Source organism: Erpetoichthys calabaricus, chromosome 2, assembly GCF_900747795.2.
Source record: "Erpetoichthys calabaricus chromosome 2, fErpCal1.3, whole genome shotgun sequence".
Lineage (NCBI taxonomy): Eukaryota > Metazoa > Chordata > Cladistia > Polypteriformes > Polypteridae > Erpetoichthys > Erpetoichthys calabaricus.
This window is the reverse complement of record NC_041395.2, coordinates 183,262,931-183,289,837: the sequence shown is the minus strand read 5'-3', so window position 1 is coordinate 183,289,837 and position 26,907 is coordinate 183,262,931. Positions and strand designations below refer to the sequence as shown.

The following is a 26,907-nucleotide window of genomic DNA, read 5'->3' as shown; positions in this document are numbered from 1 at the left end:
GACTGCAATGTAGTGGCAGGGCAAAGTGTAGTTAGGTACCATAGGATGGTGGTTTGTAGGATGATGTTGGAGATCAAGAAGAATAGGTTGAGTGAGGGGAGAGCTAAGGATCAAATGGCGGAAGCTGAAAAAGGAAGACTGCAAGGTTGAGTCTAGAGAGGAGGTAAGACAGGCACTAGGTGGCAATGAAGAGTTACCAGACAGCTGGGCAACTACAACAGAAGTAGTAATGGTGACAGTAAGAAGGGTGCTTGGTGTGACATCTGTAAAGAGGAAGGAGGAAAAGAAAACCTGGTGCTAGAATAGGGAAGTACAGGAGAGTATATAGAGGAAGAGGTTGGAGAAGAAGAAGTGGGATAGTCAGAGAGCAGAAAGTAGACAAGAGTACAAGGAGATAAGGCGCAAGGTAAAGAGAGGTGGCAAAGGCTAAAGAAAAGGTGTATGATGAGTTGTATGAGAGGTTGGACACAAAGGAGGGAGAAAAGGACCTGTACCGATTGGCTAGACAGAGGGACCGAGCTGGGAAAGATGTGCAGCAGGTTAGGGTCATAAAGGATAAAGACGGAAATGTACTCACAAGTGAGGAAGGTGTGTTGAGAAGATGGAAAGAGTACTTTGAGAGGCTGATGAATGAAGAGAATGAGAGAGAGAGAAGGTTAAATGACGTGGAGATAGTGAATCAGGAAGTGCAATGGATCAGTTACTGTATCTGTCCAAATCCTGAATAAGTCAGAATGACGTGCAATAATTAGCTACATCCTTTTCATCACTTACAACATCATACAGCATTGCTAATTTTTTTTATTTTTCCAACTCACTTCTTTGATAATCTTTTACAAAATCACCATTTTGTTAAGGTTAATTATAAGAAATCTTTACATTGTGTAATCTGAGGGAGTTGTAGAAGGTACAATTTGGCATTTATCTGGAAAATAAAAATATAGATAAATGAAAATTTTATTGAAGGTGGTCAGGGTTTGGAGGCTCAAAGAAACAGATTAAGATCTCTCAGCACAGAAATCCTTAATTCTTGATATTCTTCAGGAATATAACACATATTTGCCCAGGAATTTTTAATTAAAAAATAAAATAATGTACTAGACACCCATATTCATATCCATAATCATATTGAATGTACTGTAAATATATTCAAGGTATGAGCTCTAAAGAAGCATCAATCATCACACTGAAATAAGTGATGTTATTAACATGTTCAGGGTTTATTGCAAGAATTAGTCCCAGACTCACCCCTTATTGTATGCATCATCTTCAATCTTTGTCTTTATCTCTAATGGGATGTCTTCCTGATTCTTTGATGATGAAGAGGAAGAGAAATTATCCACTTCTTGATGCTCGCTTGGTTTTCCACTGTATTTGAAGGAAGGAAAAATAATTTCTTAATGAATTACCAAGCAGCAATTTGTGAATGTTTTTAAGCTGCCAAACATAAACAAATAGGGGGAAATGTTCCATCTTTAAGAAAGGGGAACTGTCTCATAGGAAGAATGTTTTTGTTATTAAAACTGCAGTAAGACAGGGCAAAACAAATCTTTCATTGTACTTCTTTTATTCAATTAATACTATAGTAGAAAGTGCAGGAATGTGGTAAAGTCATGAGCTCTGCTGCCTCACATCTTCAGGAATCTGTGATTGAATCACATCACACTCACTACCTGTCTGAAGTTTGCATAAGCCCCTTGTGCTTGTAGGGTTACGTTGGTTGTCAACTCTAAATTGGCCCTGTAGGAGTGAGTGTTGGTATATGTGTGATTGGGCTATGTGACCCTGAAATACAAGGCAGCAGTTCTGTCAGGTTTCTGAGCCAACTGAGTACTAAACATTTTTCTCCATACCTTTTACTAGCTCTTTGCTAGCTCAGTGTTGGGCCAGCGTTCATGTCAGTCTACTTACAGTTCGAGGTGGACAAGGACAAAGCCATCCCTAAGATTCAACCATAACACAATTGTAAGTTAGTTCTTTTTGGGGCTAGTTATAGGTCCTGTCAGGAGTTTTAATACTATATGCTGTTGATGTTAAAGAAAAATGTTCAGTGGCACGCTTCTACAAATAGTTTTTCGTTTCTGTTGGATCAAAAAACAAAAAAAATGCATTTTAGATTATGAAATATTTACTAATTCAATTGCACTAGCTTGAAAAGACAATAAGAATAATTGAATCTAATCCCCTACAAGGTTCGTTAGCTAGCACTAGAATCCCTGAAGCCTATGAAAAAACTCATAATCCCAGGCCTCCTTAAATTCCTTTGCACCTCTCCTCATCAGCGTCTTTTGTTTTGCAAATGTGTTGATCAGCACAAGCAGCAAGCAGCCTGCTATCCAACAGAAAAAGGAGCTGAAGTCAGCCGCAAAATTCTCAGAGTTCAAGTGTGTTTATCTGGGTGTGAGGTGCCTGGAGTTGTATAGGGTAAAAAATATATCATTATGTGGAATACATACATTTCATGCGTGTTCCGTGTCTACAATGATCTGTGTAAATATATGATGACAGGAAATGCGAGGCAGGAAATTCTGAACACATACCTAAAACAGAAACTTTTACCATGTTATACTAATAATAATGTGATGTGTATAATGTATGAATACTTTAGACTAAATATCAAATAAACATGTGTGGTTTTATTTAAGAATATAACCAAAGAAAAACATCATTCAATTAACATGTTGCTGTCAATAAGTTAAAATCCCAAGCTCAAATGTCAATCAACAGAAAGTTTATATGTATTCTTGGATGGTGCAGAAATAAGAACTGCTACCTTATAACCCAAAGGTTCCGGGTTCGAGTCTGGGTGCTCTATGTTTTGAATAGTGAGTTGCTATTATTATTACTGTAATAAAAGCATTCATTTATTTGATTTGAGCTTGTAACACCTGGTGTAAATTTTGGCTACTTGTAAAAGTTTATTGTTTAGTTTTATTCTGTCAGTGACATTCATGTGGTACAACGAACTTGCCTCTCCCTCTCTGAGTTGATGGCATTTATCTCCATTCTTTTCACAAGAGCAGCAATGACCACAGTTGGTGCTGTGGTTGATGCCTGCTTGGAACCATTTTTTGTACCGGCAATCAAAGATACAATGTCCTGTGACCACTATCAGACTACCATGCGCCATTTGCACTTTGACAACAAAGACACCCATGCAGAATGTGTGAAAAATGACAGATTTGCTGCAATTTAGGACATCTGCCAACATTTTGTTGAGAACTGTGTTTTGAGTTTGAGTCTATGGTCATAAAGGTGCAAGGAGAGTTGTGTTGCAGTGCTGCCGTCTATTAGCCAGCGAAAGTGCTGTGAAGAAGCTCTCTGTTGTTACGGTTCTGCCTTTGTCTGGAAACGGCTCCATAAGTTTTATGAAGTGGGTGGGCAGTTGGGAAATGGGGTTGTTGGGATTTCAGGCTGCTTGCTGTTTCTGCTGATTAACACATTTGCAAAACAAAAGATGTTGATGAGGAGAAATGTGGAGGATTTTAAGGTGGCTCGGGATTACAAGTTTTTTCATAGGCTTCAGGGATTGTAGTGCTAGTGGTAATTTTCTGAGGCCATTAACACTATCCAATTCACACTGTACCACCATCTGCCATTATCTGATCTGCTGTAGCTGCTGTGAATTGCAGTATCACTTTATACAGCTGAGTGTTGTCATAGGCTAAACCATCCAGACATCATGGCTACAATTTCCAGGGTGGCTTTCACTAATATATTTAGCCATTCTCCTGGTAATCTGTAATTGCTTGGTCATGGATTGCTCTAATTGCTTTGATTTATTTTGATTATCTCAGATCACTTTTGTTCTATTAGGGTTGCCTCTCATTAGTTAAGTGTAATCCTCTTTGCTTATTATTATTGCTTGTGCCAATTTTTTTTTTACCCATTGCTTTTTTTTAAGTATAACTTGTTTAGTGTTGTCTTCTGTGTTCAAAATGTCCATTTGCTTGTCAAATACTTATCCATTTGGCATACAAAAGGAAGTGAAGATCTGACAACTGTTGGCTTAGCTTAAAGTGATCCGACAGTGCAATTCATGTTGGTAGACCTCAGTCCTGGTAGGGAAGCACCTCGCCTACTGTAGATAGACTGTCCCCAGGGTAAATAGTAATTTGATATTGTATAATTAGTGTCCTACAGTTTAGAATAAAGGAACACAGCACAATAGAGGATGCATTTTGCACCTTGGAAGAGGTCAGAGTACTTCCTTTAGTATTAGTGGCAGCGTGCAGTGCTGATTAGTCAAAAAGCAGTGAAGAGTGCTGTGAGCAGTGTTACCCCTGCCAGTGACTCTTGAATAGAAGTGAAAACCCAAAAATGATTATAAATTATAATCTGCCAAAAAAAGTTGAAAGGCAAAGGATTATAGATTGGTGGGAGGAAGAGTAATGAGATACAAAAAGTGAAAGAGACAAAAGAAAAAAGAGAGAGAGGGAGTTTAGATTTTGGAAGAAGAGGGAACTGGAAAAAGTTAAGGGAAAAATAAACCTGTTATATTCTTTAACAGAAAGAGCACTGTTCCTGTAAAAGTACAATAGGCTGAGAAGGTTTCATAAATGCACACTGTTTTCTGCACTGTGTGTTTGCTTTAGTATATCCATATTACCCAAATATTGTGTTCATTTATAAATAAACAATCTTTTTTAGTTAGTTTATGGAGTGGAGTGAGGACATCCACTCACTATATAAAATGGGAAAACATGAATAGTTGGTAAGTCTTCAGTGCAGATTATTATAAGGCAATGACACCTCACTGTTTCCCCTAAGCTGATACCAGGATTATCATGCCTCCATATTGTCACTTCCTTTTGCCTAGATGTTTTGGTTACTTTTAGAACACGTTCTCTTTGAAATGCCAATATACTTATAAAAATGAACTTAAATTAAAATAATTTGGTAAGGGTCCTAGTTGTATCCATTTTACAGATATCATTTTGAGGATGACTAAAGTATAAGTTTTCTCACCTAACTATGACACTGACAATGGTTGCTGTACCAAGATTTAATCTGTCAATGAGTAACAGGTTCCCAGGATACAGTGCAGTATAAAGAGCATTATTTTGTGTTTTATATTTATTTATATTGTGTTATGTATTCATTTAGACTATTCTGCTGAGATCTGTTTTCAGTTTTACATAAATCAGTTTTTTTCTGTTGATCATTGTCAAAAATGCCATATTAAATCTACTTTTTTTTCTACGTTTATAAGAATAATGTGTAAAAACTTCTATACGCTGAACATTTTTATAGGGACTGTAAACTATTGGCCCTGCGGTGGGCTGGCACGCTGCCCGGGGTTGGTTTCCTGCCTTGCGCCCTGTGTTGGCTGGGATTGGCTCCAGCAGACCCCCGTGACCCTATAGTTAGGATATAGTGGGTTGGAAAATGGATGGATGGATGGATGGATGGATGTAAACTATTGTGCATTTTTTAATTCAGACTCCATTCGTCAGGTATTGAATGTAATAGGAATGTATTGGTCAGTACTGCTGTCTCACAGCTCCAGCATCCTGGGTTCTAGTCGCAGCCCAGTTACTATTTGTGAATACTTAAAATGAATGAATGAATGAATGAATATCTTTAATCAACATTTTGGTAAACGTCTTCTCCATTGTTCTAGAAGTAAAAACAACTTACTTTTCATGTAATGGTGCAGATACTTGGCTTGTGGGTCCTACACTTTTTCCTGGGGATGTTTCATACTAAAAACAAAACAAAGGTTACAAAAGGAGAAAATGCACAGAGATACAGTCAAACACATATTTCACTGGGCAACTTAAAACACCTAGTTAAGGGCTCAAATAATATACAGTGTTTTATCACTTGTAAGAATGACTTTAACCAGAAAAATGTTTTAAAATAAAATTATAGATATGTACGTAGATTTAACAGATAGCAGCTCTTTTATTCAGCTACCGCTATTACAGTGCTAAACCACTTATTTCTAGAACATTGACCACTGACAGGGATGACATACAAACTCTTTTATAATTAAACCAGAGAGGAACTTAGGCTCATAGCAACACTGGTTTTCTTCAACTCCAAAATATGTATTAGAAGTGAGGGTGAATAAAAGCAGAGTAATATTTCATGAGTTCTTGCATACCAGAGGTGATAATGAAGCAACTGTGTTAACCGAAGGAGGATGCACAGGAATATTCAGCATATTGAATTTAGGAACCACTGCAACACTGACTCTTCGTCGAGGTAAGGCCTAAAAAAGAAAGGGAAAGTACATTGTAATGGAATATTTGCATGTAAATCAAGCAATCATCCTGTGTTTTTTAATAGTTACTGCTTTTTTTTTAAAATGATCTTTATGAAAGACAATCTCATCAGATGACGAAACTTTAGACAAACTGGGGAACAACTAGCTAAGGAAGTAAGTACAACAAAATTATCTGAGGTAAAAATGAAACCTTTCCATGTGCTAAAAAAATTCCGTATTTTTGTCAAGTGCAGTGGCTATTTTTGTATGAGTATGATAGACATTAAATTAAAAAGATATTATTCAAAAGAGAATATGAATGCAAGAAGTGAATGTTATTAAAAACAATCCTAAAATGTGTGTTAGGTCTGCTTTCATCCTCGTGCTCGAACATGTGCATAATTATATTTCTGGGGAAGAAACCTAGATTTGACTCCTCTAGTTAGGCTGTCTTCCTACTGTAAATAGATCTTTTCCATTCAAAAATATTAAGTGTTTTGTGGTCTATGTATTTAAAGGATAATCTGCAATAGCACTCTACTGCTTTTTATGACCTCAAAGTTTGGTGGCTGGGCTGCCTTATTTGTGTGTAAATCTGCTTAAAAACTAGGTACTCAAAGCACAAAAATTACAATCTTCTATTCAGTATTCTACTCTAGATAAAATTCAGCCCTTGATGCACTTACAAACCTGGGAAATGATAAAGAAATGAATAGTTAGCCATTAGCATACCCTTATGTACTAATGGGTCATTGTGTTAAACATGAAATGTGAACATTAGAAGCATTCCATATTTAACAGGCCATTCAGAGCAATAAAACTTGACAATCCTATCCACTTAATTTTTCCAAAATAATATTAAGTATTGAAGGTCTGTAAAGTCCTGCTCGCTACCATTCTATTTAGTAATTTATTCCATTTGTCTATGGTTCTATGTGTGAAGAAAAACTTCTTAACAGTTATGTGATATTTAATCTTAACAAGTTTCCAGCTGTGTCCTCGTGTTCTTGTTTAACAAAATAATTTTAAAGTAACAGCTTGGTAGCTATGTTTTTGCATACACACTCTGCCTAAATACTATTCAGTATGTTATAATACAGTCACTACAGCCTAATGGTTCAAACCCCACTACCTATTAAATTTTATCCTGGTTATTACAAAATATCAAAGCTAGACAGGCTTTCCTCATTGTTGATGTTTTATAATACTTTGTTAAAAAACAATCACTGGTTTTGTGCAAAAACTTTTGCTCATGTACTCCACTATTTGTAAATGTAGAGCAGTTAAGATTGAAGTTATTATAACCCCCCATGAATACAATATTCCTCTCTAAACTCACCTCTTTAATATTGAAAATAAATTGAAATTAATGTCTGCATCCAATTCTAGATGCAAGCAGCTTGTAATGTATTATTTTTCTTACTTTGGCTTCTTAACTGAGGGACAGAAGTTACTTTAAATATTTATTATTAAACTACTGTGCATCTTTTCATGTGGAGTTCTAAACCTGGACCATCTTAACCGCCAACTAAACCTACGCTCCTCTATCCTACACCAAAATTTGAGCCACATGTTAAACCTTATAATCTCCTCTGTCTTTTTTGGACTGGCATGTGGCACAGGCAAGACTTAGGAGAAGACCACCTTGTCAGTTCTTCTCCTATGCTTGGCACCTAACTCCTTAAATTTGGATTACAGAACTAATAGTCTGCCTTTATAATTTTTTTCAAGGTGGACAATGACTAAAGAAATAAACCCTTGCTCTGGCCTTGAGCCTATCCACCCTTTCAAGAAGGTCTTCCACCTGTGCGCCCTGAAGGCAACACACCATGCAAGACTTTCTATCTCTGAAGAAAATGCTGAGGACATGTTTAGAGGTGACCAGTTGATCCTCCCCATACCTGCCTACGACCACTGAGTTATAAAATTGACAGTACAGGTGCCAAAGGTCCTGAAAAAATTTCCAGCTCTGTCCAATTCACTTGTATTAAAATGCAAAACAAAAGAAGAGTAGAAAGAGAGGCAGGTATCAATTGCAAATGTATTAAGTTATAGTAAGCACATATTGAGATAGGTATTTAGAAAAATGCCTTTTGAATGCATCCACACAATAGTTAAAAATAGGCAATAACAAATGCCAAAAGGCGGCTTAAGATAAATGTATCTGGTACTCCACATTACGGTATCCCAAAAGATTTATCATATTCATAGTTAAACAAAAGATTAAGAATATTTGAGGTGGGGAAACATTATACAATATACAATATAATACAATGGAATTAGCAAACAAGACAAATAATTTTTAACACTAATGAAAGTCAATATACAGTATATAGCATGCATACCTAGTCAGGATGCATACAGCAGTTTTTGGTTGACTAATCATTAGAATGGGTAACATTCATGCTTTAATCAACTTTGACCATGGCATTATTGATAATGCCAGATATAGTGGTTACACAATTTTAGAAACAGATGCAATCCTGCAATTTCAACATACTAAAATTTCTATACTTTGCAAAGATTGATGAAATAAACAAGAATATATAGGCTACTGAGTAACAATTTTACGGATGAAAACAGCTTGTTAATAACAGAGGCAAGAAGAAAATGGCTAACATTGTTCAAGTTAACAGCAAGGTCACAGACACTTGTTTAATAGCTCTTTATAACAGAGGTGTGCAGAAGGACATCGCTGAATGCATTGGACAACAAAGAAGATGGTCTTCAGCACCTGCAGACTATGCAGGGTTCCTCACTGGTTTACCAAAAACAGCAAAAGTGTCCTGTACAGTACTAGATAGGTCTACATAATATAGTGCCCTCAGAGTGTTTATGTAGAATGTTTGGTCATTGTAATGTTTTATCAAACAACAGTTGACCATGTCAGTGTGAAGTAAGATTGGCAGTGTGGAGAAGCAAGCTATTTGCATTAATGGGTAGGCATACTGCACTTAATAGAACAGCTTTCTAAACATTTTATTTTGTGAAAACTGGAAGAAAAGAATATTGTGTTTTTCCAGTTGTTGAAACCCCCATATGGCAATTTAGACCATGACATGGACCTTAATTTCGGCAGTAAATTTACGTATTTCATTAGGATCAACAGACTAATAAAAAGTCTAACTTTTCACAATATATGCAATTTTAGTTCTAAGGAAACACATTTGTAAATAATGTTGTTTTAGATATTATATTAATAATTCTGTTACCTTTCCTAGTGTTAAAGACATAGATCTTGCAGTTCTGGGAATTCCATCATCTGTAGTAAAAGCATAAATTAGAAAATGAAAAATTATTTATTTTTGTTTAGTTAGCTATATCCATCAGCAAAGAAAAGTATAGCTTTATCTTTTGTTCTTTAGAGTGGTTTATTGTAGTTATATGTAGAAATCAGTGTTTGTCTAACTACTGTACCATTTCATGGACTGCTTTTATCTTCCCCAGTATTCTAAACAATACTTTTGACTTGTGACTTTGGACAAAGTAATAATTTAAATATATGTTAACGCAATGTAGTTCTGAGCAACATGGTCAAACTGTGTTGAGGGAAATTCAGTTTTGGATGCTTAGTCTATGCACTGTGGTGGACTAGTGCCCAATCCAGAACTGGTCTTTACCTTGCACCTAATACTCCATGAGAGACTCTAACCCCCTGTATTGTGACACTTAGATTTGACTAAGATGATTCATAAAATTGACAAATGAAAATATAAGAAACTTGATATAAAAAACATGATTGATGTTTTAAGTATTTTTGACATTTCTTTGGTATGCTACTAAATGACAATTATTATTCATATTTTTCTTTATTCTGTCCCACAAGTAGTGTAGTAGTAGTAGCTGTAACTGAAATTGTGTCTAAATGTTCTCCATGTGATTGTATGGGGGACTGCTGCATTTTGTATATTAATTTTTCATATTATGCTGTCACAGTGTTTTATATTCTGTGGATTTTATTGTACAGTATGTATGAATAAAAATTATTACAATGCTATAATTTTGCTAAAATAAGAAATGAATCATAAGTGCACTGAAATCAATAAGGCGGTAAGACAGCACAGCACAGATTAACACCATTATTTCACAACTCATTACTTCATATTCTACCAATTTTTTTTCCTACATAATTCAATGCTACTCCTTAGTTTTAGACATGTATTGCCATCAGAAAGAGATATACTGTATAAGTTTTTGATCACTGGATTTGATGTTGTCCTATGATAGTAAAGTGGAGAGGTCTGGGGAGGAGTAATTTTTCGATTCTGGTAGTTCACATTTTCATCCCTTCCACATACTGCTTTTGCACAGTTTGATTACAGGCTAGCCCACTTCTGCAGAGATTTGACCAATGCTGTACTGACTTCCAAAAACTTCAAAAACACTCCCACCAATAATTACACATATTAAAACAGTATTCAGAAAGCACTATTGATAACAAAGATGTTTTCCTTTAATAGACAAAGAAAACGTGTGTTCCTCTTTGAAAGATATGTGTTATGAATAAGAGGGCTGTGGTTCAATCTTGGGTAGGAGGTGAAGCATAATGGACTCTATAAATAAGACCAGTTTTGTTTCCAAAATTGTTACTTTATGTAAATGTGATGCAGCATCTTTGGGCCAGTGGACTGCATCTGTGTCTTCGTTTAGTAGACTGCTGAAGGCTTCTCTGCCTCTGTGTGTCATGTCTGCTTTGTCTGGGTTAAAGTCAAATTACAAGGCACTCTTTAAGAACAGGTCACTTGGGGTGAAGTTCAAAGTGATTGTGTTAGATGTGTTTGTGTATGCCTGCCCTGTATCACCACTGCCACCAAACGGAACCACCAAGCCAGACCTTTCCACTCTCTTCTGACTCATTCTTCTAGTTTAATTACTCCATGAAAGAGATGAAGCAGGGAGGGAACATGCCTTACTTTTCATTGCTAATATAAACATTTCCAGGTCTCTTAAAAAATATTGGCTTTCCTGCCTGCTAAGGGTCTCACTTTAAACTTCCATATTTCAACATTCTGGCAATTACTGTATGAATGAGAATTACAGTATAGTGCGCTTCTGCTTCTAAAGCATGTTACAGACATGGAATGCTCACTGTATGGAACTGATATGATGATGCTGTGTGTTTGTCATCCTGATTGACCATTCATGTTGGTAATCTGCTGACTGTACAACACAAGAAACCACAATTGAATAATTGTATGCATTATTAGGTTATATGCTCCAAACTACTGCTTTCTAACTGCTTTGCCTGATTAACAATCACCCACTCCTCATAATTATCTCTTGAATCATGCAGGAATACATCCCTAGTGAAGAGTGCTGTATGGGATTACACAGCATTAACATGTTTAGTTCCTTTGACCATATGGGTACTGTACAGTTTATTGCAGACTTTTTAGACATTCATTTTTAAATCTGCTTTTTTAAATTTAGGGGTTGTAGATGTACGACTATTTCAGCAGCACTGGGCACAAGAATATTACTAGTCCTGGAGGGGTAGCCACTTCACGACAGGCACAAGATTTAGAGCTGCCAATAACCTAAAATATAGGTTTTTGGAAGGTGCAAGGAAACTCGAAAGTGTCTGGAGTAAAATGTTTGCACAGAAAAAAAACATACATACTCTGTAGCAGCTGTGTCAAAACTGCAATTCAACTTGATGTTCTGGCACTGTGAGGCAGAAACGTTAACTATAGTGCCAATGTATTATATTTTCTCCAATCTGAAAATGTTTGGTTATCCAAACATTTTGTCTCCAAATATCACTGCTAGTGTTGTTTCGCCCCAGTGTAACTGCAATTTCTTGTTTTTGCTGTTAAGAGTAAAATTCAGTTGGGTAGGCAGTTGTTATATCCTAAAAGTATCTGGGTAGAACAAGATTATTGCAAACAAACCTGTACCACAGATGCATGTGAAAATCAAAACAGGGTGTGTGTCCTGTTAGCTTCCATTATGTTCTTGCAGTCAAGTCTGCTTAAATATAATAATAATAATAATAATAATATAATTTTGCTCACTATACATTTGAATTGCCAACCTGTACAGACATTTATGTGGGCATGGTAGGCGCACCTAAAAGGCTCCAGTCAGTGTAAACATATAACATATATGTAATTCTGGATTGTATTCAATCTTCATTGTTCTACTGCTCCTGTGGATCATCTGTTTCTATATTCTCCTCTCTTTCACCTCATCCATAAACCTCCTCTTAGGCCTTCCTGTTTTCCTCTTGCCTGGCAGCTCTATCCTTAACATCCTTCTCCCAATATACCCAGCATCTCTCCTCTGCACATGTCCAAACCATTGAAGTTTTGCCTCATTGGCTTTGTCTCCCAATTGTCCAACCTGAGCTGACCCTCTAATGTACTCATTTCTAATCCTGTCCATCCTCGTCACACCCAGCGCAAATCTTAGCATCTTTACCTCTGCCACTTCCACCTCTGTCTCCTGCGTTTTGGTCAGTGCCACCGTCTCCAACCCATATAACATAGTTGGTCTCTCCACTGTCTCTGTTCCCTTCACCAACATATCCATTGAAATCCACTCCAAACACCACTCTCTCTCCCTTGGGTACACTTTCCACCACTTCATCCATCCCACTCCAGAAATACGGACAACAATGTATTCAATATGTTCCAGAATTAGTGTGCAATCCATACTTTTCATAATAAAAGGAATCAACATTTTATGATCTTTTCTCCTTGTACTAGTGCCACACCTAATTCCTTATCTTAAAAATGTGTTAACCTTAAAAACCTGCAGTCCACTTGCTAATTAAAATGACACTGACATAAAAATTGTGTTTTGTAGTGGCTAATGTATGGCCCACTGTAATGGCAAAAGAAAGACCGACAGTCTATGATATGTGGGGAAACAATCAGACTGGAACACAATTAAAGATCAATGCCTGTTTTAATTGTAGTACTTTTACTTTAAATAAATTCTAATTTTGGAGCAAATACCCAATTGTTATTATTTTTACAGTTTTTTTTTTACATTTTTACATCTGCACTTTTTCTCATAAACTGATGACTACTTTTATATCAGAATAATACTACATTTTTAATAATTCCAGTCTAAAACATTTAAAAAAATTATAGCTTTATAATTTGCTTCTGTGACTGAAAGAAAAACTGAATGTCATCACTAATTCCTCCTGAGGTTTTATGTACTGTATTTCGACTTCAGCATCAACAAACTCACAGGTAAAGAAATAAGGATTATCACGGGATCATAAATTATTCAAACATGGAATCTGCAATAAAACACTCCATACTGTATGTAAAATTTAACAAAATATTTATGGAGGTCTTGAAAACTGTTATATAGTTAGAGGTTTTAACTTGTTATTATGCAAGTCTGCCTCATCAGCTGTGAAGCCAAGACTGTCTCTTTGTTTCATAAGACCCTATAACAGGTAACACATTTAGAATTCATCAAAGTAGAAATTTATAAATTACACTACCTCCACCATCAATGGAACCGCTATAGTTGCGATTTGAATTTTGATTTGCAAGTTTTTTAAACTCAATGAGCTCAGCATGGTCTTTTTCATATGTTCTTTTCAAGTTTTCTACATACTGCATCATGACTTCAGTTGCCTTTGACATACGCTTTTCCTAAAGATAGAAAAGATAGAAAACAAGTATTTATTTTGCATTTTATTGATTCTATTAAAATTAAATAACATTCCATACAAACAAATTAAATTTAAGAAAACTAGGTTCAAAACAAATCAACCCCCAGAAAATAAGTATTAAATTGGGAAAGTACTGTATGCTTTCCTTAGGGTAAAGGCAGATAAGTACAACAATAAAATGTAAACCCTGAGTAGAGAAATCTTTCACTATATCAATTAATTTTCAAAATTGCATAAAGCACTTTAAAAATTCAAAACATTATGTTTCAAAATCAATACACATGTTTTCAAATGTGTAGAAAAATGATAAATCAGAATATGGCTTGCCAGTACTAGTTTTGACATTTACAATGCATTGATATTTTTTGACATGTTTTATAATAATATTTCAGCTAAGATTTTATTAAAAGTTTGTTATTGTATTATTATACTGCCAAAAGTGCATTTATAGATATAATAACTGGTAGTAAAAAACTAGGCAAAGAACACAACATTCTCCAACCCACTTAATCAAATTCTGGCTCCCTGGGTCCCAGAGTCAATCCTGGCAGTACTGGGCCCAAAGCAGGAAACAGCCCTAGACAGGGCACCAGTCCATCATGGAGCCTACTGATTCACATACCAACATGCACAAATAGCAATTGCTAATTAACTTGAAAAGGACATCTTTAGGGATGTGGTATGAAAACCAGAGTACCTGAAGTTAAACCAATGTAGACAAACACGTAATGTGCAACAGACAGCAATCACATGTAGGATTCAGACCTAAGGCACTGGGTTTATGGAGTAGCTGTGCTAACCACCATGCCATCATCTCACCCCAGCAGGTACTGTACATGTACAGTCTTGAAAATGTAATAACACTGGGCTGTGTTTACTAGAAATGTACCTGAATCTACTGGGTAGTCCACATATACATTTTAAAAATTTATACATAAACATGTGCACTGACAAAATGTATAGTAAGGATGACTTACTTTTATATTTGAATCACAAAGTGGGTCCTAATGGTCCACACTTAAATAAGGGCAGTTTTGTACCTCATGATGGGAATTTTTAACACATTTATAAACAATACTTGCTTAATACCAAAAAATATATAAGAACTTGCAAACTGTCATTAATTTTGCCATTCTATTTTTTCTGTGCACTTTCTCAACAGGAAAATCTTTCAAAAATTCTGTCCATGTATGTATGTATCTCATGAACAGGGTCAAACAAAAATGTCCTTATTGTACCATCTTATCCACTACAGGATGCATCTGAGTCACATTTAAAAAATGTCCATTCATATGGACAGAGTTGCAGGTACTGTTTGTTTAATATTGAAATATTTTTACTATTGAAAAATCTGTACTTGTCACTCAGTTCATATGAATGAGCATATTTAAAATGTGAGTGAGGTGCATCCTGAAGGGAGAAGATGGTAAGTTGACTTCTGCTTGAAACTCCTATCTGCAGCTAGTCCAGTCAGTGTCTCTGACTCACTGTGCTAACCCAAAAACTGCCTATATTATAACAGTGCCTTGAAATGGAGATCACTGCAAGAAGGTTCTATATAAGGACATTTTTGGCTGAATAACTTTACTGAGTTATCAATACATCATGCAGTGCTCTCTGCTTTGTTAAACAACCTGTTGATGATCACTAGGAACAACATCATTTAATTTAGGAACAACATCATTTAATTCAAAGTAGGCATGGACTGTTAAGTAACTGGATTTGCATTCTAAACTATTTGCAAACTAAATTACATTTATAAACTGTTTTTATTTTACTTTTGACAACCTGATCCCAGTGTTTGATAAAATGTGTAAACTACGTGTGAAAGATTAACTTACAAATGTAGAAATGAATGGATGTTACTTATCTTTAGATATTAGGTATTTAGGCTTATATAGGTCCATAAAAAGATGTACTTTAATGATTGTATAATGATTTCAAACAACAATATGTAACATAGCATAACATTCTAAAATAAAATGCCATAACCAAAATTATTTTTCAATGAGGGTTTCAGCCATATCCAAATTATCCACAAAGAGGGCATCAAGGTTACCTGCCGAACAGCACCAACCATTTCTGCACGACTGGAGAGCCTGGTGGCCAGACGATGAAGTACTGATATTGTCTCCATGAGCCTTTGATATGATTCTCGCTGTTCTAAGGTTTGCAATTGAATGACAGTGCTCTGAAAATGGTATACACATGAAAACAAATGAGTATCATATTATATAAATTCTAATATAATGAAAGAAAAAGAAAGTAACCTTTTCTTGACTCATACATACATACAGCTGAAATAAATTTCCAAACACTGGTTTATAAGCAAATGTACAGTGTACAATAATGGTTACTATGCTTTAAAGTTTATTACCTGTAAATCATGTGAAAAATTCACAAATAATTTTGCACTTGGCTTGTCATATTCGGAAGCTAATTTATTTTTTACTTTTCATTTTATCAATTTATGTGAATTTTGTTCCCCTGATTCAGTTTAATCATGTTTTATAGTGTGATTAATTAAAACTTAAGGCAAGAGGAGGAGGAGGAGAAATTACTCAGATATTGGAACTTTCTAAAATGTAGTACCATTTACCTTAAGGGCTCCTTTAAACTCCTCTAGCTCCTTTTCAGTATTCTCTTCTGTCACGTTTCTTTCTCGCTCCGCGAGTTTAAGTCTTGTTTCCAGAGTGTAGCTGTCATTACGAAATGCTAAAGAGAGCTGTACAAAGGCAGTCTACATTGGAGTGAAAATAAAATTCAATACAGAAACTGTCAAAAATATTATATTTATATTTTCAAGATGATACTGGTGAAAGCAAATTTGGGAAAGAATTAAATCATTCATACAATATGTAAAGCTTAAAAATGTATTGATTAGTTGATTATGTGTTTTTCCGTTTCAGAATTGCAAAAATGGATTGACAAGCAGTGTACTGTATTTAGATAGATCTGCAGCACTGAGCACAATGGCACAGAGCAGATATGCTCACTAATGCCAAGCAAATTTAGAGTTGCCAATTTACATGCAAGTCTTTAGGAGGTGGGAGTGAAAGTTGAATACCCAGAGACAAGCCCCAAACTTAAACATATACCTTTTGAACTGGGATGAAATAATAGACAAATTATAGATTATGAGAAAAGACGTTGTAAGAGTACCTCATTTGTTTTATTAAGTACAATACATTTAAAAAATACCCACCCAGGCTGTGAGTGGGCCATAAATTCAGCTAAAGCTGGAGCTGTGAGGCAGCAACACTGTGCCAATGTACTCCCCCTCCAGTTCTACTGTCTAGCTACTGAACACAAAAACATTTGCTTACTTTGAAACTTGCATGAAAAATAAAATAACCTCAGTTTAAGTTTATTCTTCTAAAGTGTACTTACACTTATTCCAGATCATTATAATTTGGCATTATTAATATTAATATAGCATTGCATGCAAAAAGAACATAAACATGCAATAAGTACATGGAAATACACAAATAAATAAATTTAGTAAACTTCCAGATTTTTTTTATTCTACTGTATATGCCAAATTGGAAAATCTGTTACATTGAAGTTAGCTCAGCTGTTTTGCAATGAGCCAGTCTTGCTGGAAAGGAAAATAATATTTTTCAAATTGGCCAGGCTCATTGCAATGATGGCACAAAGACTCATAGGAATAAGCCTAGGCTACCTTAAAAATATCAGGACATTTTCAGAAAGTATGGAGGTGACATAAACTAAGTCCCATTGAAAGAACAGATTGTTTACTATAGAATTTTAAAATGATTCATGGAAGTATCCATAGGTTTAACAACTTTTGCACAACATTCAAACTTTTTAAAAATATATATTTTGTGTGTTTTTGTAGAAAAAACGTAAAAGTAAAATTTGTTCCAGCACAAAGTATCACTGTGCAATGGACCAGCACTCTGTTCAGGGCTGTTTCCTGCCTTTTACTCAACACTGCTAGCTCTCTGCAATCCTGAAGCGCACTAAGTAAGTTTGAGAATATAATGTGATGCTACAAAATACCACTGACAGCTAACATCTTGCAATTATTTAGTGTATGTACACATGCAACATTGTGCTTTCATTTAGCACTCTCAAAAATAATAAAAAAAAGCAAAATGCTTTTTAGGAATATATTATAGCTCTCAATCATTAGAACAGGAAGGGGACAAGCCTCGCTTAATTTGCTGTAGCTGTACACACTCTTGGAACAAATCAGTCAGTGCTTCCCCTTGTATGATGCCAGTTTCCACTGAGATACACAGACACACGGCATCCTTCCTTGCAGCTGGTTGCACAGAAACTTGTTTTTTTACACACCCAACAAAAAGACAACATGGCCATATTACACTGCAGAGAGGAAAGTTTACAGGTACTCCATAAAATAACCACAAAAAACACCTTACAGTGTAGCTCATCTGAATACACTGGCCATTCTCATATCCAGCTGTTCAAAATACTAGATCTCTTAGTGTTAGACAGAATGCCATCTGCTTTATGGCTACTTGAAATGCTGTTATCTTTTATCACTTTAAGTAGTTATGCTGAAGGTAGTCTCATAAGTGATTAGACTCCTCATAACACCTTTGATGGTGCTCCTCAAACTAAATATAGTTTATTCTGCTCTCCTCATGCCCAAGACTACATAACTCTCCAATACAATGGAACTACTTTTTGGGGAGTTGCATAGTTTTGGCTTGTTGTCATCAGCTTTCTGTTATTGCACCCTTTTATAAGTTAGCACTACTCTGCCACCGATAGATAGATAGATAGATAGATAGATAGATAGATAGATAGATAGATAGATAGATAGATAGATAGATAGATAGATAGATAGATAGAGTAAAGATAGTAAAGAGTAATAAAAATGCAGGTATAACAGACAATAACTTTGTATTATGTTGACATTTATGGGGTGGAATTGAAGAGTGGCATAATATGGGGGAGGAATGATCTCCTCAGTCTGTCAGTGGAGCAGGACAGTGACAGCAGTCTGTCACTGAAGCTGCTCCTCTGTCTTTAGATGATACTATTTAGTGGATGCAGTGGATTCTCCATGATTGACACGAGCCTGCTCAGCGCCCATCACTCTGCCACGGATGTGAAACTGTCCAGCTCCATGCCTACAATAGAGCCTGCCTTCCTCACCAGTTTGTCCAGGCATGAGGCGTCCCTCTTCTTTATGCTGCCTCCCCAGCACACCACCGCGTAGAAGAGGGTGCTCGCCACAACTGTCTGATAGAACATCTTATTGCAGATGTTGAAAGACGCCAGCCTTCTAAGGAAGTATAGTCGGTTCTGTCCTCTCTTGCACAGAGCATCACTATTGGCAGTCCAGTCCAATTTATCATCCAGCTGCACTCCCAGGTATTTATAGGTCTGCACCCTCTGCACACAATCACCTCTGATGATCACAGGGTCCATGAGGGGCCTGGTCCTCCTAAAATCCACCACCAGCTCCTTGGTTTTGCTGGTGTTTAGTTGTAGGTGGTTTGAGTCGCACCATTTAACAAAGTCCTTGATTAAGTTCCTGTACTCCTCCTCCTGCCCACTCTTGATGCAGCCCACGATAGCAGTGTCGTCAGCGAACTTTTACACATGGCAGGACTCCGAGTTGTATTGGAAGTCCGATGTATATAGGCTGAATAGGACCGGAGAAAGTACAGTCCTCTGCGGTGCTCCTGTGTTGCTGACCACAATGTCAGACCTGCAGTTCCTGAGACGCACATACTGTACGTGTGGCCTCAGGGGGTAAAGCAGCAGCTGCTCCATGGTCTTCATCACATGTGACATCAGAGCGACAGGCCGGAAGTCATTCAGCTCACTATGACGTGATACCTTTGGGACTGGGGTGATGCAAGATGTTTTCCAAAGCCTCGGGACTCTCCCCTGTTCCAGGCTCAGGTTGAAGATGTGCTGTAGAGGACTCCCCAGCTCCAACACACAGGCCTTCAACAGTCGTGGCAATACTCCATCTGGACCCACTGCTTTGCTGGCACGAAGTCTCTTTATAGCCTGAGCTGCAGCTTCTGTCAAAGTTAGGCACATGTAGCTGCTTACAGTATGTCTGCCTTTTTTCATAAGATTGCATCTCTTTAGGGTATCAGTGATACCTCACTTGATTTAAAAACTGCAAGCAGCCAGAGCCAGAAATGAAGAGCAAGCTGCATCCTTAACTTGGGAGAGAGGTTTCAGCTCTTGAGGTAAGCAAGGTATTATTACAGCCAAGTGCTGTTGTCTGGCCCACAGATGGTAATTCCTGCTGATTGCCAAACTTTCATTAGTCATTTAAAGATAACAATAGTTCAGTAGTTTAACTGTTGTAAGAGGATTTGCAATGTTTGTACTTCCTTTACCATTTGATAGATAAGAAACATTTTTTTCCCAAAAGGGCTTTAACGCTAGAATTACCAGAGCCAACAAAAAAACTTGTAAATCCGGCCCACCTTAAATGCCTTCGCACCTCTCCGTCAGCCTCTTTTGTCTTCTAAATTTGTCAATAAGCCCAAGCAGCAAGCAGCCTGCTATACCCCCCCCCCCCCCCCATAACCCCCCCCCCAAAGTCTCAGAACGGGCAAGAAGTTCTCCCAGTTCCTTCCTTGATTGACTATCTGGGTGTGAGCTACCCAGAATTGTTAGGGGAAGTAATTTGATGTGTGTTTTGTGTCTACAACAATCTATGTAAACACATCGTTAAAACAAAAACATTTTTCATGTTTTAGTAATAAATGACAAAATGTAGACATTAACTGTATAATGTGTGAAGGCTGATGGCCAAATATCAAATAAACACTTTCAAAAAAGTTGCAAGTACAATACAACAGCTTCCGTAGTGCAGCGGTTAGATCTGCCAACTTATTCATAGTATTCATATTCATTCGCATGCCTTCTTGCGCTTGTAATCAGTGACCACATTTTTTTTTTTAATCATGCAGTTGCCACATTTTGGTGCACGGTACTATTTCTTTTGTACTCCAGGACATGCAGAGGAAAGAATAGTACAGAGAGGTCAGTTCCGTGCTATATGCAATCATCAGATTCAAATATTAGCAATTCCCACATACCCAAGGACCATCCTTCCTACATTTACGACATGTGTACCTGTTGCAATGTACACACTTCTCTCTGTGCTGTAATTCCTATTACACTGAAGGGACTGTGGAAGCTGCGGTCTTGGAACAGAAGTTTGTTGATGTTGTACCCTCTTTTGCTTTATCCATCGCCTTTTCTTGTAAGACGCGACGACGAAGCTCTTCTGCAAGGTGAGCCATGATCACTCTTCTTTTCTCAGTGGCCCCCGTGCATGCCTTGTACAGTACATGTGCATTGATCACTGCCAAGTCAAGCGTGTTATAGTATGCAGCAACCAGCTATCTGCGTGCTCCTGCTCGCACTGAATAACCTAACACCTTCTGGTGCGCAATGTCAACACAGCACCGGGCAAAAAAGACAGACAAATATATGTGACATTTTGAAGAACTCATTTTATGACCTGAATAGTACCAATCAGAAAACATCATTGCACTAATGCAATATTATTTGAAAGCGAACAGTGTCAGATCAGCTGTAAATGTATGGTATTTCAAAAAGTTAGCTTTTTTCAGTTTTATTCTCTCAGTCACATTCACGCTCTCCCTCGCCCACCCCTCCCTTCTGATCTGGCTCTAACTAACAGCGCCAGTATAAATTCACACCTGATCTGTTGGGTTGTTGGGACCAATGCAGTTTCATTTACAACCCCTTGCCATTAGCTATAAAGGAGCAGTGGAGTGGTGCGCAATGAGCATTTGCTGTGAAAGCCTTTTATAAGAATGGTGATAGTGTGACTGTTGCGCAAAGGGAATTTCAGCGTCATTACCAGTTAGGACATCAAATCATGTCCATTCTGCTCATGCGATTACAACATGGGTGTGTAATTTCGAAGAAACGGGTTCAACCTTAAAAAAGAAGTCCCCAGGTGGAACCACTTCGCAAACTGCCCGACAGTCAATGACAGCTATTCGACGATTGTTTGGAAGGGGCTTCATTTCATGCAACGGTGACATTCCATGGCCTTCGAGATCCCCAGATCTCACTGTTTGTTATTTATTTATTTATTTTCCTGTGGGGACATCTTAAAAGCCAAGTGTACTGCACACATCCTGCAGCCACTGCTGAACCATAAAGGAGGATTGAGGAGGAAATTGCTGGCATTCCTCTTGACATGTTTCATTGAGCAATGCAGAATTTCCACAACAGGTTGCCAGAATGTGTACAGAGAAATGGACAACACCTTCATAATGTTTTCTTCAAAGCATAAAATGAATATTGAATTAATATTGATTACCATCATTAATTGCATATCTTATACATTTCATCATTAAATGTATTTGTAATGTGTTTATTCATGCATTGAACGTTAATTGAAAATTTCCCGTTTCCCTGTGCCACCTTGTATCTTGTGTGAACACCTTTTGCAGCCACCACTGCTTGACACTGCTTGATTTCTGATGCAAAAAGACAATGAGCCTCTGAATTTGTGGCTGTGGGATGTCATCACATTCCTGCAGAAGGGCCTGATGAAGTTGTTGGCCACTTGCAGGCAGATGGTCATGTTTCCAAATTATGTAATCCAGGGCATTTCAAGACTACTTCAAGGCCAAGGCCAAGGCAGCACTTCAAGTTGTGAAGACAGTAGCTGTATGTAGAGAGCCTCCTATAGGCTGCCTTGTTCTAAAACCATCAATATGATGCAACCATGATCTTCGTCACTGATGTGGCATTCTGTTAGCTGGCATTTTTAACAGCAGCACAGGTAGCAAACCTGAAATAATCTCTCACATGTGTCAGTCCTGTTCTGGTGTAGTCACTCAAGGACAATAAGTTCTTGGACCGTCCTCTATCTGGCTGTTCTGGTGCTTTTCAAGGTATTATGGAATGTACACAAAACTATTTTGCTTTTTGCTTATTTTCACCTGAGCTTTGCTTTACTGCCTTGAGTATTGCTTCACCTTAAACTTGTTGAACACAAATAAGCGTGCATGTGATAAGCTTTTGTGAATATGGCAAATTGCAACACCTTACTGAACAAGCTCACTGAGGTGCAAAAACTAACCAGCAATGCTTTTGAAAAGACACAAGTTATGACTATAGTTTTTTTTCATTTCGTATACAAACTGTTGCATTTTTTCCATTAGTATATGTCTTTTTTAGCATATAACCTTTTAATAGAATACCACATCACAAAGAATATTGGAGGATGGATGGACTAATATATTTAGTGGATGGTGAGGTGAAATATGCTCAAAGAACATACATTGTGGTATTACATTTAGAGTTACTGCTCTGAATTTTGAAATTATTATCATTAGGCAAAACTTTTGCTTCCTTAGATGTGATGATCTGTGTAACCTTTTTCAGGAAACACAGATACATTCTTAACATCCTGTAAAACTCAACAGCCTGTAATTATCACTTTCTTATCTAACTGCTGTTGACAAAGTTTACATTTTCACATCATTTAACATCTGCAAGACATGATATCCAGCTTTGATTAAATATTTCTGTAAATAAAGGTTGATGTCTTGAATGTTGGGGTTAAAAAACAAAAAAAGAAGCAATCAGGTACTTCTGATTGAAGCACAAATTATAAAATGTTGTTCTGTGCCAGGTATACCATGTAGCTACTGACGGAATCACTTAATCACTGTTTTAGGTGGCATAACAACAAGAAAATACTATGCAAAAGTATGGTACTTATCACATATCTCTAATGACCTTATGTAATGCCAGGTGCACATCTTGCAATAACTTGAAGCAATAAAATAATGTTGGACAAATGGAGCAGTAACGTTTGGAAGATACATGATATAAAGGGTGGCATGGTGGTGTAGTAGAAAGCACTGCTACGTACAGATCAAGTGCCCTGGGCTCAAATCCCATACCCTGTTGTTGTCTGCATGAAATTTGCACATTTTGTCTGTGTCTGCAGGGGTTTTCCTCCAGGTACTCTTGTCTGCATCCCACCTCTACAAAGACCTGCTGGTTAACTTGCTTGGCAATTTCAAATTCAAGGAGGGTAAGCATGTGTGTGGAAATATGTGTGAGTGGGCCCGGCAATAGACTGGTGCCCAGTTGAGGGCTGTGACCATTTATGCTGCCTTAGACCCTTTGCTGCTTGGACAGACTCAGATTCCTGCGATCCAATTATATGTTAGGGGGATCGCCCCACTAAAGTAAGAATTTTGCTGTACTTTGTATATGTTACAATAACAACGCTACAACATTTGAACAGGGAATTACTGATTTATGTTTATAATGATTATAAAAGTTATTCTAAATACTGAAGTATAACAAAGCAAATTATATATTGGATTTACCTGATAAGTATGAAAATAGAAAGTAGACACATTTTTAAATTAAACCAAATCCTAATATTACAACTATATTTCTTCTATTTTATTATTTTAATTGCTTTACCATTGCACAGCAAAATGTATAAATTTGGCACAAGGATGAAACAATGTGAATGTAGGAAAAAAAAGATATGAGATGCAGGATTACTGCACGCAGTGCCAGAAGAATTTCCATAAGAATAGTCCTATATTTTCATGAAATGTGCCCAAAAAACATTGACATCTTTGTTAATTTTAGGACCCTCCTTGGTTGACCTACTTTTCTTTGCATCTCATATATACCAACAACATCCAAACGGCGTACTCCTGTTTAAGGATGGAGACTCAAAGAGAAAGCAGTCTGGGTATCATTAAAAACTGAAAAAGGACTTCTGTTAAATAGAGTGTAGTAGGAAGATGCTAGGTTTTTTCATTCCTAACAGATTACATTAGTAAGCTATGTGATGTTAATGGTTTTGATCAGTTGTAGGTCACTATTAAAAGGGTATCTACCATTCACAGGTGTGGTGATGACTGGAATCACTAGGAAGTAGCTGTGATTGGAGGTATCCACTCTGTTAGGGAGGTCCTCATCCTTCTAGGAGGTTATAAATGGTTAATTCCAACTAGGATTTCTTGAAGATGTGAGCAGGGCTATTAATAGTATTACAGGCACTGAAATATGAGTGATAAGTTTAAATGTTATGTATCCTAATTACTTATTTGTAGTACTTAGAAAATAGTGCCACTTGCTGTAAATTCACTGCTTTTCAAAAGTTCTATATTGAGAATAAATCTACAGTATATATCTGTTGTGGCTACATTAAGTGAAAATCCAGCACATGCTTATAGCCTAAATAGTTTATATACTACACATATTTTTGAACCTTTAAAATCAGAAAATTGTCAAAAAAGTTAGCTTAATGGACTTTTATGCATTACAACATTGGGATAATTTTAGTGTGAACAGACCCTTCAGCCCAACCACTTGTAAATTGTTTTCACCTTATTTATCCCAAATAACACTGAGACTTTTATTGAGTTAGAACACATTTCGAATAAAATTTGCAGACATTGTATTCCAGGAACTAAGCATTTTATCAGCTTATTTTAAAAAAAAGTATACTTTCTTCAAACCTAGGAAATATTTTTTTATTATAAAAACCAACATGAAGACAGGGATAACATGCACAGGGCACTATAACTAGGCATCACGTATTGTGAGTTGGTAGCCCTACCCACTACACTTTCCCACCATGACAAGGAATGTGTTATTCTGAGAAATTTCCATTTTGGAAACACCAACATCCGTTCTTCAAGGAACCACACAAATCTGTGCAACAGGCCTGCCAACTTCAATGAGGCTAAATTTATGTTCAGGAAACAAATGTAACTCTCAAGCAATTGTCATTTTAATGAAGCAGTAATAGGAAATGAATACCATTTAACTTGGGTTGTTCCAGTGTGTCAGTTGTGGCAGAAAGACTTGCTTCCTCTCCTGTAAACAAAACGCCCATTTTGAGTTAAATATTTATTTTGTAACTAAAGGCTGAGCCTTTGTGTTTTGTATTAAATAAAGCAATAATTTATTTATTACATCTATGGCAAGTTATCTTGATATTTTGCTGTTGTCATTTTAATTATTTTGTTGCATAATCTGTACTTGATTATGCTTACTGCCTATCACTGACACTGTTCTATCTATTTTGCATTGTAATCTGACTATTTGGCAGGCATTGAGTAATGTTTTTCTTGATTAATTGAGCATGCAAAACCATTGCTAACCATTTGGATATTTCAGTATTTTCTCTAGAGTTTCTAGAGCAGAGAACAGGTAATGTATCAGATTTGAATAAAATGTAATACTGTTTGTCTTAATGATTTGTAACTCATTGTAACATAATCCATAAATCCAACATTATCAACTATAAAATAAACACTAAAGTCTGTGTGAGTGTCTTTTCTCTTTAAATGATTGGTCAATGGGCGGCACGGTGGCGCAGTGGGTAGCGCTGCTGCCTCGCAGTTGGGAGATCTGGGGACCTGGGTTCGATTCCCGGGTCCTCCCTGCGTGGAGTTTGCATGTTCTCCCCGTGTCTGCGTGGGTTTCCTCCGGGCGCTCCGGTTTCCTCCCACATACCAAAGACAGGCAGGTTAGGTGGATTGGCGATTCTAAATTGGCCCTAGTGTGTGCTTGGTGTGTGGGTGTGTTTGTGTGTGTCCTGCGGTGGGTTGGCACCCTGCCCAGGATTGGTTCCTGCCTTGTGCCCTGTGTTGGCTGGGATTGGCTCCAGCAGACCCCCGTGACCCTGTGTTCGGATTCAGCGGGTTGGAAAATGGATGGATGGATGGATGATTGGTCAATTTGGCTTTGGTGACCAGATCAAGAGAAAAAATACAAGTGCCAGACGCACATGGAGGAGAAATGGCATTGGAGACATGCTAAAGATGGGAATTATAAAAGTGGACAGCATTTAAAAAAGGTGCCTCTAAAATAATAAGAGAGTTTCAAAAGAAGGTTTTACAGGAGCTTGCTTGAGTAAGGGAGCATTAGACAAGACAGCCTCAGACACATGTTAATACAAAGGTGGGTGCTAAAGGTACTGCAATGCATGTGTGCATGAATGGGTCTAGTGACTGTAATTCTTCTGCCACACAAGTGCTGTGTCTTAATGGCTTTTTCTCTA

The 26,907-nt window shown here is 37.0% G+C and overlaps 1 protein-coding gene across 3 annotated transcripts in view; it reads right to left on the bottom strand.

The window, feature by feature from the left end:
- Positions 1 to 26,907, bottom strand: part of mrvi1 (murine retrovirus integration site 1 homolog) — a 211,970-nt gene that overhangs the window by 28,180 nt on the left and 156,883 nt on the right. For all 3 annotated transcript variants that reach the window (XM_028794872.2, XM_028794871.2, XM_028794873.2), the window contains 7 exons: positions 16,447 to 16,587; positions 15,907 to 16,038; positions 13,674 to 13,827; positions 9,424 to 9,473; positions 6,110 to 6,217; positions 5,641 to 5,705; positions 1,249 to 1,368 (listed from right to left, as the gene is read on the bottom strand). In XM_028794872.2, coding sequence (XP_028650705.1) covers positions 1,249 to 1,368; positions 5,641 to 5,705; positions 6,110 to 6,217; positions 9,424 to 9,473; positions 13,674 to 13,827; positions 15,907 to 16,038; positions 16,447 to 16,587 — 770 coding nt within the window. The remainder of the gene's footprint in view (positions 1 to 1,248; positions 1,369 to 5,640; positions 5,706 to 6,109; positions 6,218 to 9,423; positions 9,474 to 13,673; positions 13,828 to 15,906; positions 16,039 to 16,446; positions 16,588 to 26,907) is intronic.